Genomic DNA, 16,476 nt, shown 5'->3' with positions numbered 1-16,476 from the left:
ATAGCACAGACATGTTACTCCATTTTACTCTGGAAACATGTTTATTAAAAAAAATAAAATGGGTAAAATACAAGCTCCATTGCCTTGGCCAAGAGGCCTGCCAGGTTAGCTTGGGTCGTACAATTTGTAAAAAAAAAAAAAAAAAAAAATTACCTCAAGAAAATAGTTTGTAGGACATTTTTTTTTTTTTTTTTCTTCGAGGATCTCCACCGAGCCAAATTCCTCTTTGGCGAGAAACACAACACGCGAAATGAAAGCATAAGAGTTTATAGTATTATATTACACGAGCCTTCACTATTGCTGAGCTGACCTTGTCTTCTTTAACTGTGACTACGATATACGGCGGCAGATTTAAGCCATCTTGATCTGCGTTCTTTGCAATCGACTCCCTTTCCTCATGGATGATAATATTGCATTTGGATGATATTACATTTGTGTGTGCAGGCTGTGAACAGAGATATAATTTGGAGTCCAAAGATACTTTTCTGATAAGGTTACATGCTGATCAAAAGGATTGTGCTTTGTAGCCGTAACATTAATTGCCAGGGCATGAAATGGCGAGCTATTGCTTTAGAATACTTGAACTAGAACTAAAAACTATACCCACATATTTATGAAACAATATTTTCATTGTCTTTTCTGAGCTTCATCATCTGTGTTCAACAGCATTCGCCCATTTAGATTCCTCTCATCTCTTTTCATCACTACATCTACTTTTCTCTTTTCTTCTCTTTTCTTCTCTTTCTTTCTTTCCTCTTCTCTTCTCTTCCCTCCTCTTTCTATCTGAATTTATTTTTTCTCAAGGTCCAAACAACAGTAGCACATACACACTAGAACAGTTTCCCTTCTAAAACAGTTGAATACATCAAGAACATCATTGTTCTTCGTTTTCGATGCAGTACGACTATCTGCCGCCACATCAATCAGGCCACCAGCAGCAGCAACAACAGCAACAGCAGCAACAGCAGCCGCCGCACTACCATCTCCATCAACAGCCACAGCAACAACAGCAGCAGCAATGGCAATACTCCAACCAAGGTGTGCCTCCTATTCCACCGTACTCTGGGGGAAGTGGAGGATTGACCACTACATCTGGTCCTCCCAGCCAGTATGATTCTTATCATGATTACAATGGCCAATATCAACACCAGCATCAGCACCAGCATCAACAACAATATCAACAACAATATCAACACTCACAGCAGCACCAGTATGAACAGCATCAATACCAACATCAACATCCGCACGAGCACGAGCATCAACACCAGCCTTATCACCAACAGCACCATGGCTATGATGAAGGAGGTATGCCGGGAGCGAGTGCGAGTACCGAGCAGCTCTATGATCGGTCAACCGAGGGGATCACCAAGTCTGCTTTCGATCAGTCCGCCGCTGCAAAGTATCGACTGGAGCATCATTTCAGTCTTTCATTAGAGCAGGCTATTGAACGGAGTGAAAGGTCCGTTTATAACTAAAGGAAAAAGAAAAGGGTGCTTTTGTAGAAACATTTCCATTTTTACGAAGAGCACTTTTAAATGTTCTGTGGCATGGATTACATTCACTCCTCTTTGTCATATTTATTTTAACTCCCCCCCTTTTTTTTTTTTTTTTTTTTTTTTTAAAAAAAAAATATATATATAATTCCGTGTCTCTCCAAACCTTGTACAGGAGGATAGAACTTGAAAGGAAGCTAGAAACAGAGCCAGGAAGTGTAGAACGCAAGCATCGCCAGTTGGAGGCATTGGGTAGAAAAGAATCGCAGTTTCTGCGACTACGAAGGACGCGCCTGGGATTGGAAGATTTTGTGACGGTGAAGGTGATTGGCAAGGGAGCATTTGGTGAAGTACGATTAGTTCAGAAGTTGGACTCTGGCAAGATCTATGCCATGAAGACGCTTCGCAAAGCAGACATGTTTAAAAAGGATCAGGTAAGCCCATTTACATGCTTGCGCATACACATACATGTACAAACGTATACTGCATTGGATAATGAAAGTTGAAATCCTTTATATATATATAAATTTGTACCAAGAACTCTTAATGTATGAATGTATAAATTTTTCCCCTTGTAGTTGGCTCACGTTAAAGCTGAGAGAGATGTGCTGGCAGAGTCAGAGTCCCCTTGGGTAGTCCAGCTGTACTACTCATTCCAGGACTCCCATTATCTCTATCTCATCATGGAGTTTTTGCCTGGAGGAGATTTGATGACAATGCTAATCAAATACGACACTTTTTCAGAAGATGTGACCCGCTTCTATATTGCTGAATGTGTACTTGCTATCGAAGATATTCACAAGATGGGTTTCATTCACAGGTATATATTAGAGGAAGAGATCGTTACTCGTTGTCATTGACGTTTAGCCTCCGTAGTACAATTGGAGTTTCTTATTTCTGTTACTAAACGCTTATGGTTTTGTCATGACATCTCTTATAGAGACATCAAGCCAGACAACATTTTGATTGATCGTGATGGACACATCAAACTATCTGACTTTGGTCTCTCAACAGGTTTTCACAAGACGCACGATTCTCAGTTCTATCAGCGTTTATTGGATGGCCAAATCAAGGGTGGAAACAGTAATCATGAAGATGGAGTAACGAGATTGGACACATCTGTCGATGCGATCAACCTCACTTTCTCGAGTAAAGACAGACTGGCCACCTGGAAGAAAAACCGAAGGACTTTGGTATGTGTCTCAGCACAGTCTAGTCAGTTTTTTTTTTTTTTTTTTTCTGACCCGAATATAAGGGTTTTTTGTTTACTGATCCGCTTTCATCCTATTTCCACCAAAACCTTTCTTTTCCTTTCTTTCTTTGCGTACTTAGGCTTACTCTACTGTTGGGACACCCGACTATATTGCACCTGAAATCTTTCTGCAACAGGGATATGGACAGGAGTGTGACTGGTGGTCATTGGGCGCCATTATGTTTGAATGCTTGGTAGGATATCCTCCATTCTGTAGCGAGAACGCTCATGAGACGTACCGTAAGATTATGAATTGGAGGGAGCAACTCTATTTCCCAGAAGATGTACATCTTTCACCGGATGCAGAGGATTTGATTCGCAGGTACCTATGGTTTTCTTTCTTTGTCAAGAGAAACAATATGTAATGTCTCTTTTTCTTCCTACACCATACTTAACGTCGCGATGGCAATCTTGTTTTTTTTTTAATCCTCTATTTAGGTTGATTTGTTCACCAGAGATGAGATTAGGTAGACATAGTGTGCATGAGATTATGTCGCATCCGTTCTTCCATGGAGTCGACTGGGTTAATATTCGCCGAATGGAATCGCCTTTTGTTCCAGTACTGACATCCATTACAGACACGAGCTATTTCCCCACAGAAGATTTGGATAAAGTCCCAGACCATCCTGAGCAGCATGGTATGTTGTATTAAAAAAAAAAAAAAAAAAAAAAAAAATTGTATGATGACTGATAGCTCTTTTTTTTGTTTTCCCTTAAACTATAGAATATCATCCACCAGACGAGAATAGCAAGCAAAAGGATCTGGCCTTTGTGGGATACACATTTAAACGATTTGAATCCTTAACTAAACGAAATGCACTCTAAATATCCTTTTTTTCCTTTTTCTTTTTTTTCTTTTTTTTTTTTTTTGTACAAAAAGTAAACTGTGCCGTTTTGTTAACTATTAACTTACGCTGTGCTCGTAATGTTTTACATTGTACATTGATCATCTTGCTTGTCCTGAACCCTTCCTATTAGCAATATGTTCCCTGTCCATCCAATATTTTGAGGCTATGTTTGATGTTGACTAATATTCAGGACCTCCTCAGATGTCTGGTGAACATCTCTTACAAATTGGGAATCGAAACGCCCATAGCTCTGGGAGTGAAGATGGTATTGACTACTTTACACTTCATCTCCATGACCTAAGCATTATCTGAAGGCCCCAATGTTTTGTCAGAAATCATTTGCTCTACTATATCTTTATATTCGTCCTTTTTTTTTTTTTTTTTTTTTCATTTGTCTGTATAAAAGAATTGAGTTTTGATCACAGCTTTTTAGCGAATCTTGACAGCCTCAAAGGTCAGTTTGGCATGATATATTTGCTTGAACGACTCAGGTGTTCGTTCAATACTGGTGGTCCTTTAAGGCCAATCGTATCTCCAATGTCGCGAAATCATATTTTAATTTCTTTTTGTAGAGAATATGACTTGCAGGCGTGTGTATGATGACATACTGTTTCGACCACTGCTAAGATGTAAGCTGAGCCATACAAGAATGATACGGAAAGAGAAGAGACAGAAAACGGAGGAAGAGAGAAAAGGGGAGGGCTAAATATTGCTGGAGATAATAAAAACTAATGTGATCGTAAACCACTCGTTGTGTCATAAGCAAAAAAAAAAAAAAAAAAAAAAAAAAAAATTACACCAAAGACATTTTAAAATCAAATACCATAATCTGAAGTAGGCAAGCTCGGAATGCTACTCTTGGACGGGGAGGGGGAGCCAACGACCTGCTGATCTACTCAGAAAGTATAACGAAAGACTTAGACGGCCCGCTTGCTGTAATGGGGAACGGACAATTAAGTTTCAGCAATATTTGATTTGGGAGTAATCAGGATTGGAGGACGATAAGAGTTAACGGAATATAGTAAAAAAGAAAAAAAGAAGAGACGGACCTATAATATGACAAAGAATTCTTTGGGCGCTCACTCCATGTGGAGAGATTACATCAGAGTTAATGAGATACATGTACAAGATTATGAGAATGAGCCAAAGACCCAGGAAGCACAGAGTCGGATGAAGAAAAAGAGAAATGGCCAGGCCATTGACTCCATTTTTTCTCATATTATTCCCATGTGCAATTATTTGGCCAGGCTAAGTTCAGTAACCGTCAGTGCCTTGTCAATGCACTCATTAATGTTTGTGCTCATGGGCGGGCACTGTATGTATTGAGAGCCTTTATTATTTCTTTATATTTCCCAAAGCATGTGCAAAGCTGCAAAAAGCTTAGAGTTCATACAAGTTTTTCTACATGTACAAACATCCAGTTTGTCTGCAATGTTCATATGGTTCAAAGCCGTTCCCGATGGTCACGCAAAGAAAAAATATTCAACTTGGAGTTTGTTCGTATTACACCAAATGTAATTCGTTATTAATATCATTTTGTTTGGTTCTGCAAAGCCAAAACCTTACTACTACACATGTAAGACTGGGGTTGTGTTCATGTACAACATGTATTGACATATATACAACGCCAGCAGAAAAGTCGCATCCCATGTTAAAGTGGTTTAAAAAAAAAAAAAAAAAAAAAAAAAAAAAAAAAAACGGTCTGGTCATTGATTTATCCATATCCATGACCTGCTTGAAAACAAACATGGTCTCATTTTTTCATTTGCGTTGTTTTTGTGATAATAAGGTTCATATCTGTCTTTTTAGCACAAGTGGGGAAAAGACTCGTTCCTGTCTGAGAGCAAAAAAAAGTCAAAAGGAGAGGAGATGGAATGGGGTCATGATCAAGCTGAGTTGACAAAAAAACAAACCATGTATTCCCTGCAATCTTTGACCAACGGTATTCTTGAACAAAAAAAAAAATTTATTATTAGTTGTTATAAATGTAAAACTGTATATGAACGGAAGTAACATTAAGGAGCAAAAAATAAAAAAGATGGGCAAATCAATATCGGTAATCATTTGAATCGAATTGCTGCTGCATCGGTCGTCCGAATGATGAATGCGTTGGCGATTGGCTTGGATTGTGGTGCACTCTTGGACTACGCCCACCCATTGTAGGAGACAATGGCCCTGAGGTATATGATGGAGCTGCTGACCCAGAAACGGATGCAGGGTAAGGCGATGGTGGTGGAAGATCCATGTAAGGGTTAAACATCTCATATTCATCCATGACCTTGCGTTGCTGCTGCTCCACATATCGCTTGCGTTCTGCTATACTACTGGGACTATATTTCTGTCCACTCGTGTCTGAGAGCTCATATTCAACCAGACCTGGCGTGCGCTCACCATAGTACGGATGATTCAACGCATCACTCGCGCTCTTGTAATGAGGATGGCCTGTCTGGTCCAGATCTTGGTCATCCTCTATATACACACTAGGCGGTTTGCGGATCGTGAAGGATCTAGCAAGCTTAGACTTGTCTCCACGATCATCTTCACCACCACTCATATTGCCAGCTGCTCCAGTGGATACACCACTGTTACTGTTTTGATTATTCTGTTTCTGACGATTCCGAGATTGATGCGAGTTAATAGCGTTGGTGCGAGCCCTAGCCCGGCCTCGCTGAATCAAAAGACCCACAATTGCAATGACAGCAATGCCGGCAACTGTGCTGCCAATGATCAGAGCCAATTTCGTTTGACTACCATTAGCTCCCTGGCCCTGGCCGTGGCTGTAGTTGGGAGTGTTGGGACCATTGGCATTGGAGGGTAAGGCAGGGTAAACAAAGGTCTGAGTGCCGGTGGGGAGATTGAAGATTGTGACAGATCCATCGACTTCACTGCCGGGGATAATATAGGTTGGAGCAGAGCCACCAACGTTTGTTCTGGTAGCAGCAGGAGCACCGCCTGTAGCAGTGACAGTAGGTTGCCTTGGAGAAGACATTATATATGTAGGAATGTACTTTGAGAGTGATTGAGAGAGGGGAGAGAGAGAGAGGAAGGAGAGCCGATAGTGCAGGAAGAGGCTTTTGCGCAGGGATAAATGTGCAGGATTGTGTTATGTAGGTTGCGATCAAATATTGGTTCAGAAAAGGAATGAATGAATGAGCGAATATGTTAATGTGAATGAATGGACGACAAAGTTACAGATGATGAGAACTAGGGACTAAAGGGAAAAAGGGGACAGGGGGCCAACAGAAGGATCGCAAAGAAGAAGAAAAAGAAAAAAAAGGAAGACAATACGAATTGAATGCTTTTAAAAAAAGATGTAACACACATCATCAAATAGGACATTAATTCAGAAATACATTTTATGCGTTCACATTAGCAAATGACAGGTTTTCTAACCTGGGCTACAGTTGCACCCTGTTCTGTTCGCCCATTTGATTTGTCCATGGTGTGACAAACTTGTCTCTTTGTGCCATCGTGTTCTCATGCCAAATGTTCATATTTACATGTTTATATACCATAATGCCAAACAAAGAAAACGGCCAACGATAAAGAAAAAATCACATACAAAACACCATACAATCGATCAGACATGTTCTTTTTATTATTTTGATCCTACTGCACATGCTCGGTTCTTTTGTTCCAACTCAGCGTAGAATGTAGCTGCCTGGTGCTCTAGCATCGCTACATGCTTCTCCACAATCTCGAGATTACGCTCTAAATCATGAATGTCCAATATAGCAACCCCTGGATACCATCTCTGCTTCTGTTTGTGTTGCTTCTCTGCTTCTCCAGTGTCATTCATGTTCGTGTTCTTGTCCATACAAGTATCGGTGTACTTGTCACCATGGTCTTTGTCATAGTCATCTTCTTCTTCTTCTTCTTCTTCCATTCCTCCCAAGGGCTCACAAAGACCCTCCATTTCCTTCCAAAACTCTTGTTCTGCTCGATGGATTCGCTCCAACTCAATCTGAGCTGAAGCCTTCGTTCTGTCTTGGTTGCTCAACTGTATCCCGTATATTGGTGTATCTGGTGATGTGGTCATACTACCCAAGGGAACATTCGGAGCTAAAGGTACAATGATCTCTTGATCATGCTTTGTATCAGCCCCATTAGTTGCTCCATACGCACTAGTTCTTAACCTCAAACCCACGATGGATGTGGCTGAGAGGGGACTCGAATATTCATTCATCCAACTGCTCCTGTTATTAGCTTTATCACTACCACGATCATTACCTTTGATCAAGAAACAATCGTTTGCAGTGTCTCCATAAGAAGATCTTTGGAAAAGATGGCCTGGTAGTTCCGAAGGCAATGGGTCGCGCTGTATGCCAGGAGCTGAATATAGAATGTTATCCTCTGAAGTTCGCGTTGGACGATAGAATGTAGGTGACACACTCATGGAACGCTGTGTTCGATGAATGAGTGACATCGGTGTAGCTTCTGCCGTGGTAACACGAGTGGTTGTCGTAGTCATCCCAAGTTTGTTGCTGTCCTTGGATGCAGATGATTTGGTCATGTGGGCAACCTTGAGAAGGAGGTTCTTAAAGGCGCTTCGACGTCTCGCATGTTTTGTACCTTTTTCTTTGCTTTCCATATTGATGCGGGCAGGATCGTGTTGCAACAACACATTTGATGGCTCAAACTGACCGGATTTATCGACCGCAGCCACCATGACCGCTTCTGCTTGATCACCAAAGGAACGCTCTGTACCAAGTCGGATACTGTCGTGGCTATGGTCGTTATCAAGTGCGTGTGATTGAGATGGCTGTGGTTCTCTTACTTCGGACCTTTGGGCCCGTGCATCGAGTTTCTCCTGGTACCACTGGCCGCGCTTACGCGCAATCGCATCAAGGAGTTGTTCTGGAGTCACCACAATGCCACCTGCCTCTAACACAACAACCAGGTTCTGTAGCGTCATGCTAATACTTAGAAACGCCTCTAGGGCTTTTGAGCTCTGCTCACGCTCGCATTGACGAGGGTATCTATTCTGTTGTGACGCTTTCAGAGTTAGCACCGGCGACACCGAGAAAATACTGCTTCGCTTTGATGATGAAGAGCCATTGAGGAATTCGCTTGACATTGTTGTAGCATGAAAAGTAGAAGAAGCTTCAGATATTCCCTGGTCTTTATCCATAGCGTGGTAACAATCCAGGAACTGGGACCATCCATTTTGATCCACCTTTGCAACCCTGGGGACTAGCTTTCCTAAGCCCATATCCTCCATAACTAACGAAGGAAACGCGGATAAGCCTTCATCATCAACCGTAGCTGATGGCGCCGACATCGCCCTCGCTGTCGTTCTTTTAAATGTTGTGAACCGCAAGGATGAGAGAGGACTGGCTGTACCATGCTGGACAGCGACATCGTCTTTAACAGATTTGTAACAGGCAAACTCGGAGGTGTCTGTTCCCCTATACTCCATTGCACTGTTGAGACCAGCTGCTCCGTTAGTCGATGAAATATACTCTGTGGGGTTATGGTTCAGACTCTCATCAACTGAAGATGTTGGCTCTCGACTTGGAGTGTCCCTTATATGAGGTTGCAACTGGGGTCTTGTCCATACAGCAACGGCAGGAGCCGAAGATGTCCATAGCCCACTATTACCACCTTCCAAAAGGCTCTGATGCATCATGGTACTATTGCTTCGTGGGTACTGTGGGTGTTGAGGCGCGTTGGTAGATGTGACCACGGTAGCTGCTTTGGCTCGGGACATAGCGGGGTCAGAGATTATAGATGACAGATTGGAGAATTCAGAATAACTCACTGTCTTGTACGCGGAGGGATCGTATTTCCGCAGGTAATGGTTAATGACAGGGTAGGGCATTGGAAATTGGCCATGTCTTGAATAAGAAGGGCAAATATGGCTTCCTTTGTTGTTATTCTTCTGCCAATGTTGTAAATACTCCCGAGAAGCGGTCTGTGCTAAACGAGGCGAAATAATCACGTTAATGTCTTGATCCTTGACCATGGGTATGGCTTGCTCGTCCCTTACCGCTCTCGGCGATGGCGGTTGCCACGGTAATACTGAGCCTTTCAATGAATGGAGTGCTGCTTGTTGGTGCCTTTCCTTTTGCTTATTAGAGGAGCTAAATAACGGCTTCCACCAGGGACGCCTGTCCCTACAGCTGCTATTCTCTGTAGCAATATAATCTTCGAAATTACAGAACGACATAGTATGCCTTGCCATTACAAAAGGTTTATGAAAGTCCTCTGCATAACTCGGCAAGAAACCTGCGTGCTCAAAATTTATGACTGCCAACAAGGCCCCAGTTTGCGGATGGGTGATCAATGATGTCGGATCCATGTGTCCATGGGTAAAGACAATGCAACTCCCTTTGAAAATACTATTACTCTCCGAAGGCCGAAATACCCTTAGTTGCCTCCCAGGCGCGCCCCAATTCTGGTCGCCATCTATTCCAAGGGCCGTGGTGACAACACGTCTCCTTGGAGGGACACCTAAGCTTGATTGGCTAAAGAGCAATTCATCGTACGCCAAGCAAAGGATCCGTTGCAAAAGCCTTAGAATCGCTTGCGGGAAACGACAGACCGACCCAGGAAAAGAATCCAATCGCCCAAGCGCCACCAATGCATTTAAGAGCTGTGCTTGCTCATATTCGGCCACGGGTTTTAGACAGGTGTCATCAGTGCTTACAGGCGCTCCAGAGGCTGGTGACGTAGGATATACAAATTTAGTAGGCCAACAGATACAATCTTCTTCCATCCATCTCATTGTTGGCTCAAATACACGACTGTTTCCTTTCATGGTCAGTTGTCTGAATAGTTCTCGGGACGTCAATACGCTTGAGGAAAATGACTGCGCACTGGGACTAGATGTTGGATTCGGCCGCAGCCCCGAAAATGTGGAGGGATCGTATACTATTTGAGAAACACCGCCTCCGCTTTGACCAGCTTGAGACCTTTGCTGAGCCATGTAACTACAATATATCGTGGGATCATGGTCAAACCAAGAGCTACTCTGAAAGTTGGACTTCTGCGGGATGGTTCCAGTGGAGCAATCAAATTCCTCAACGGATGCATGTTGGCTTTTTGGGGTTGCGATATGTGTGTCGACTCGCAGTGCTGCTCGGGAAGCGATATTACGAATCCTGGATTTGTTGGCTGGCTCAGCCTGTAAAGCAAGCTTACATGCTCTAAGCGCACTGCATGACGCTTGAGATAGCGAAACACGTTTCAGCGGAGATACAGAACCGTTGCCTGTGGGGGTAGAACAATGTCGAAGGGGTACGTTTTGTACAAGTTGTTCACCCAGGGCCTCGTAGTCACTCATCCCAGAGCTGCTATCATCTTCATCAAGCACTTCAGACCTGGCCATTAGCGAAGATTGCGAGAATGATGGTTTTAGGCCAATTGTTTCACGGCGAAGTCGCTCAGAGGCGGGCAGGCGTATGTTTGGATAATAGGGCGAAGCCCAATCGGACGACTGGGAAACAGTGATATCCAAAAGGTCGCTAATCCTATCTTGTGTAGTGTCGGGGGCGTTTTGATCCTTACTTCTTTTCTCTGGCTTTTGACGGGTAGTTAGCTTTGAGTGAATGAAGTCAGCAATGCTGATGGAAGTGACAGATGCCAAAGTATTTGGGATTGAAGGAGTACCAGGGTTCTGACATTGCATCTGAAGCGGGCTATTAATTCTATCAAGAGCTTCAACAATTAAAGCTGGACGAGAAAAACATAGTAAAGAATAAGCGAGAGAAAACGAATGGAGCGGCAGGCATATCGCAGCGCTGCTACATTGTATGATCGCGACTTTACCGAATCGAGAGCGCGTCTTTGCAAGCTGTGTCTGGCTACCGAGCTTATGTGCGGCATTTGGAAGCGCAAATCCAGCGGCGTGATTCTGGGGTTCTTTTCGCATCTGATGAAATATCTATTTTATAAATACATGTATAGATATATTTCAGAGTCGACCAATCATTGGGCCGTTGATCAGCAAAGAACATCGGAAAAACCAAAAAAAAAAAAAAAAAAAAAAAAAAAAATACGCTCAAAGGCTTTAGTTACGACTTTTAAAAAAAGGCTTTTTCTAAAAAAAATACCTTGGCTAGACACTGATAGAGATCTTTCTGCTGAGAGCCTTGTAACCGGTAATCGTACGCGTAAAGAACGCCTCCGAGAGGATAGCTCATAAGGATGAAACCCATAAGCCCAAACATGTCGAGATAGGCTTCGATGTCGACTTGGTGGCCATAATATGCATAGCCTATGATCTCAGGTACGACAATATCTTTACTACATTATGTTTTTTTTTTTTTTTTTTTTTTTTTTTTTAAAAAAAAAAGCACATGAGTTCAATTGCAAGACCACCCATTCGTTACTCAAAATTCCAATGTAACTTTATAACTTTATTTAAGCCTTTTTTAAAACGTCCTTTACCAATTCAATCGACACCATTTTACGGCGCCAATCTCGTTCTCGATCGCATGCCTGACTATTCCTTTCTGGTGACTATAGCTGCGGCGATGGCCTGGTGGTGCATTAGCATCCGCGGCGGCAGCAGCTCGCACAACAGCTGGGTGTCGGAATAACTTTTGCTTTGGAAAAACCTTGAACAGGAACCTGTGCTCCATTTTTCGGGTTGAGAGGACGTACATTTGAGAGAGTTGGTACCCTTCAAAATCAAACGGCTTTGAATCAGGGTGGCGGCGTTCTGTACCCAAAGAAGCTGCTGCATCATTGCTGCGGCCAGCTTCGTGCTCACTAGTAGTGCTGCCAGGGGTCCTAATAAAACTATGGCTTTTATTTCCTGAGGGGCTGTGCCTCACAGGCGAGGACGGCGACATGGGCGTGCCAGGGGTATAATCAGGAATGTATGATGAGATTTCTTCAATGAAGTCAATCGAAAGCTGATGTTTCATTTGCGGTGACTTTGATTTGGAAGGTAAAGGTGGTGGTGCTTCGGCATCTTCGTCCATGCGATGACTATTATCGTTATTTTCATGACTTCCTGCGAAGTCTAAGAGGCCAAAATTCCGAAGTAAGAGAGTAATCCTTTCAGGCGATGCAGACCATTCACCAATGGTGTCCACATTGCCAACAAAGGCGGACTCGGATGGTACACGAAGCTTCATCAAATAAATCAGCTTTAAAAATACTAGAAATTGTAGCTAATATATATATGTATAAACATGAAGAATTGAGTTAAGGGATGGAATATGAAAACCAATCAAGAAAAGAAAAGAAGCAAGAAGAAAACTGGGAGAAAGGATTAAAGAAGAGCGCGAATGCGATGCAAGCACCAGTATTGATCAATGCAGCGCGTGTCTCCTACCATGCGTGGTAGAGAGGCTTTGACCAATATTCTTTTTTTCTTTTTTGTCGCGTAATTGAAGAATTATTGTAAGGCTGCTTTTTTCTACATTACATACATAGCAATACTGATGGTAACACCATGTCATAAGAAAGCCTTTTTTTCCTGTTTCCAAAGAGCCTTTTTCACCATCAGCGATCTTTGATATTTTGGTGCCACAATGAAAAGTACATGTAATATTATAAAATCCCTTGCAGTGCCAATATAGATCTTTATGTTTTCAATGATCATAAGGATACGGCCAAGCAGAAGATACTTATTATTTTGACACTATGATAATATGGTACATGGATGCTGTTGAACTAAAATAAATAAAATAAAGGAGATATACAGTTACAAAAATAAATAAATAAAAATGATACTATGACAACATTAATCTTGACCTTCCATCATTTTATTACCGACCCCATCCAAGACCCGCCAGTACGTTCGCACACTCCAGCTCATCCATATTCAAATCCTTGGTTTCTGTTGCAGGCGATGCAGGCTTATCAATATTCATCTCTATACATGTAGCCTTTGCATTACATTCCTGTTGCTCCACTGTCGATAACCCACTATTCCAGGTGCGGTTTTTCTCGATGATAGGATAGCTTGTCAGGGGACTACGCGACCTTTCCAATTCAAGACCATAATCTCTTGTAGGTGACGATGTGACCAGAGACAAGGTTGATAACGAGGTTTTGAGGCATTTGCTTGAAACTCTGTGCTGACGATGATTGAAATCTGTAGAGATTGGAGATGGTGAAAGCACTGTCTTTGATATTGATTTTACTAACCCAAGCTTCTTGGCCATTTGAGGGTGCTGTTGCTTCTGTTGGTCCTGTTGCTTCCTTGCACGTTGTTTTTGTAACAATAGTACAAAATCCTCTTCATCCGTCTCGTCACCGTCTACATTTTCAGACGGAGAGTGACCATGATGTTGATCTATCGTGGTCGATGTCGATGTCGTGCTCACTACGGAACCAGCTCTCCGCTTCTGTGCTTGATGCGTCAGTTCCTGATCAAGGTTGGGTGGTCCAAAGGATCGATCCATGTTGTTCAATGCGCGTTGTATAGAAGGCGTCTGTACTGATCTTTCATCATCTGTCTCTTCATCCGTTTCCTCGGAATCGAATAATGTCTTCCCAATAGATAGCCGTCTTGCCCTCATAGCAGTCTGTCCAAACCGCGCATTAATAGGGTTGTTTTGCTGTGCGTTTGAAAGTATTTGAAGAGACGACTCTGACTGCACTCGTTTTAGATTAGAACTAACAACATACTGAAGACGACGCGCCAATTGGACAGCTGACAGTCCTGCAGAACTTGTTACATTCAATGGGGGTTGTTGAGTGACCTTATTGCAGACATTATCGAGGTTGTATTTACCAGTCATAGAGAGTGCTGACTGTTTAAAATTGCATGAGACTGGACGGGGATGGTAAAGCCGATGTTGTTGTTGCTGTTGTTGGCGGTTGATGACTTGCTCCATGAGCGAAACTGTCCTAGTATATGGAAAGCATGGACGGGGGGACCCTGTTGATGCTGAGGTGGCTACTGGCTCCGGCATGGAGCGATGCTTACGAGCGGATTTGAGGGCGGAGCGAGAGGAATGTTGCTGTTGTTGCAATGCGGAGGATGGTACGTGATGTTCATTTAAGGGCTTTATCAGGGGCGTTGACATGGTTCTTTTAGGAGTAGGGAAGGTAGTGGTGGTTGGGAACATCCCAGAAACAGGTGCATTCAAAACCACTTTGGAAGATGTCTCTGGCCAAAGAGCCATGACGGGGGTAACCTTCTGCTCTTCTGATCTCTTCTTGGCTTCTGCTAAAAGCAAACAGAGATGCTTATTTGCTGTTTCGGCATCAACAATGTCATGAACGCTTGTTTCGGTCTCTGTTGTAACCAATTGATCTGAAAGCTTTGATTTGACCCCTCTTAGTTTAGTCTCCGGTGGTGGCGCTGATAATGGCGTGTACATTGGCTCCAGAGTTGAATTTCCTTCCGCTTCAGTGATAGTAGATGGTCGTGGTGTCAACGAACTCTTTTCTGCGGTCGATGCAAGAGAGGAAGTAGGCGCGAAGGGCGATGAAGATACCTCTGGACAAAGGGATGGGGCAGTCACCAGGGTGGTTGATAACGTTGCGTATTTCAGTGCTCCGAAATTTGTGCGACCATCCTTAATTGGTTTTAAAGGAGGCGACAAAGACATGACCGAGTCTCCTGAAGAACGTCGGCGAAAGGAACCACCACACTCTGCATCGGACTTACTTGTGTCTTCTTCTGATCCAAAGGGCTGAGAAGCGTTGCATGAAATAGACTTTTTACGTAGTGTTTGCCGCCTGTTTTGAAACCAAATCTGAACAGCTCGTACACTCATACCAAGCCGATCGCCCAGTTCCTGACGAGTTGCTGCATCGGGTAAGAGGTTTTTTGCGAATGCATCCTCCAAGATCTGGAGTTCTTCACGATTAGTTCTCCTTCTTCTCTTCCGAGGATGACCTGGTGATGTAGCATCAAAATGAGAAGGCAAAGCATTGACCCAATTGAGGGTCTTTTTAGGTGCTGGCTGTGAGGATCGGTCAAGTGGATGAATGGAGTTTGAAAGCTGGTTTTGTTCTTGCGCCTGTTGTTGTTGTGATCCCTCCTGACTGTGCCGTTGTTGATGTTGTTGTGGTGGTGGTAGTAGGGGTGTTGATTCAAGTAAAGGTTCTGGAGCTGTAAGTGAAACGTTGCATTCTTGTGATAAAGGGGGCGACATGGGGAGTTTTATTGGATCGGGTTCCTGCTGAGCCTTTGTATCTCCGTCCTCAGTGAACGATTCAAAGACAAAAGGAGGGCTGGAAAGAGCAGGCGTGACCATGTGTGAGCGAAGTGATTGTCAGGAGCTGGCGATAGTGATGGTATATCTTTGAAATGTCTGAGACAAGGAGATAGATGACGAAGCAAATGTGATGAAAGGATGGCGACGATATGGAAAGTGAGGACAGCTGTCGAAGATGGAAGTCAGTACATAGATTGTTGTATTGATACTTATATTGAAGGAGTAATAGACAATTAGATGAATAGAAATGTGTATGCGAAGGTTGTGCAGGTAGAGAGAAAGTGTGCAAAAAGAGAAAAAATGAGTTGCTAAGCAGTTTGTTTGGAAATGACTGTGTACGATCTATCAGATCGTGTTTAGCGCCTTCTTGTTTGGATCGTACGGAGGAGAAGCGAAGCAAGAAAAGAAGAATAAAGATTTAAGAAATGGATAACAGAAAAAAAAATTAATAACAAAAATTAAAGAGAAAGAAGAAAGGCTCAAAATGAATAAGTGGAAAGAAAAGCAAGTAAAGCAAAAGAGTTGATGAATGTCTCTTCTCTCTCTTTTCCCTTCTCTTTTTCCTTCTTCATCCTCCTTTTCTTTGATGGGTAGAAATGAAAAATTCGCGTGCACATTCTCTCTTTCCTCCGCCCACCTTCTTCTCCCAGTCTTCTTTTTTCTTTTCCTTCCCAATCTTGACTATACATTCCTTGAATCCCCGGGGTCCCCAAAATATATCCATACATCTAAAGATATACCCACAGATAAAACTT

General features: G+C 42.9%; 4 protein-coding genes across 4 annotated transcripts; 1 reads left to right on the top strand and 3 right to left on the bottom strand.

Annotated features, from left to right (window-relative positions):
* Positions 1 to 1,307: 1,307 nt before the first annotated feature.
* BCR41DRAFT_301940 (kinase-like protein) lies at positions 1,308 to 3,570 on the top strand (the record flags this gene model as incomplete). The annotated part of the gene is made up of 7 exons (XM_022020645.1): positions 1,308 to 1,459; positions 1,669 to 1,927; positions 2,072 to 2,313; positions 2,434 to 2,686; positions 2,826 to 3,067; positions 3,184 to 3,383; positions 3,485 to 3,570. The coding sequence occupies 7 exons, from the start codon at positions 1,308 to 1,310 to the stop codon at positions 3,568 to 3,570; spliced, it is 1,434 nt and encodes a 477-aa protein (XP_021883822.1).
* A 1,733-nt stretch (positions 3,571 to 5,303) lies between these two features.
* Positions 5,304 to 6,884, bottom strand: BCR41DRAFT_348603 (hypothetical protein). Its single transcript, XM_022023326.1, has one exon. It carries the CDS (start codon positions 6,580 to 6,582, stop codon positions 5,641 to 5,643), a length of 942 nt encoding a protein of 313 aa, XP_021883821.1. The 5' UTR covers positions 6,583 to 6,884; the 3' UTR covers positions 5,304 to 5,640.
* Positions 6,885 to 7,191: 307 nt separating this feature from the next.
* On the bottom strand, positions 7,192 to 12,679 carry BCR41DRAFT_393803 (hypothetical protein; the record flags this gene model as incomplete). The annotated part of the gene is made up of 4 exons (XM_022028591.1): positions 7,192 to 11,267; positions 11,364 to 11,478; positions 11,648 to 11,840; positions 11,985 to 12,679. 4 exons carry the CDS (start codon positions 12,677 to 12,679, stop codon positions 7,192 to 7,194), a joined length of 5,079 nt encoding a protein of 1,692 aa, XP_021883820.1.
* A 479-nt stretch (positions 12,680 to 13,158) lies between these two features.
* BCR41DRAFT_348602 (hypothetical protein) lies at positions 13,159 to 16,208 on the bottom strand. Its single transcript, XM_022023325.1, has one exon. The coding sequence runs from the start codon at positions 15,758 to 15,760 to the stop codon at positions 13,316 to 13,318; it is 2,445 nt and encodes an 814-aa protein (XP_021883819.1). The 5' UTR covers positions 15,761 to 16,208; the 3' UTR covers positions 13,159 to 13,315.
* Positions 16,209 to 16,476: the final 268 nt, after the last annotated feature.

This window comes from Lobosporangium transversale (genome assembly GCF_002105155.1).
Source record: "Lobosporangium transversale strain NRRL 3116 chromosome Unknown BCR41scaffold_8, whole genome shotgun sequence".
In the NCBI taxonomy this organism is placed as follows: domain Eukaryota; kingdom Fungi; phylum Mortierellomycota; class Mortierellomycetes; order Mortierellales; family Mortierellaceae; genus Lobosporangium; species Lobosporangium transversale.
This window is presented reverse-complemented; position numbering and strand designations above follow the sequence as displayed.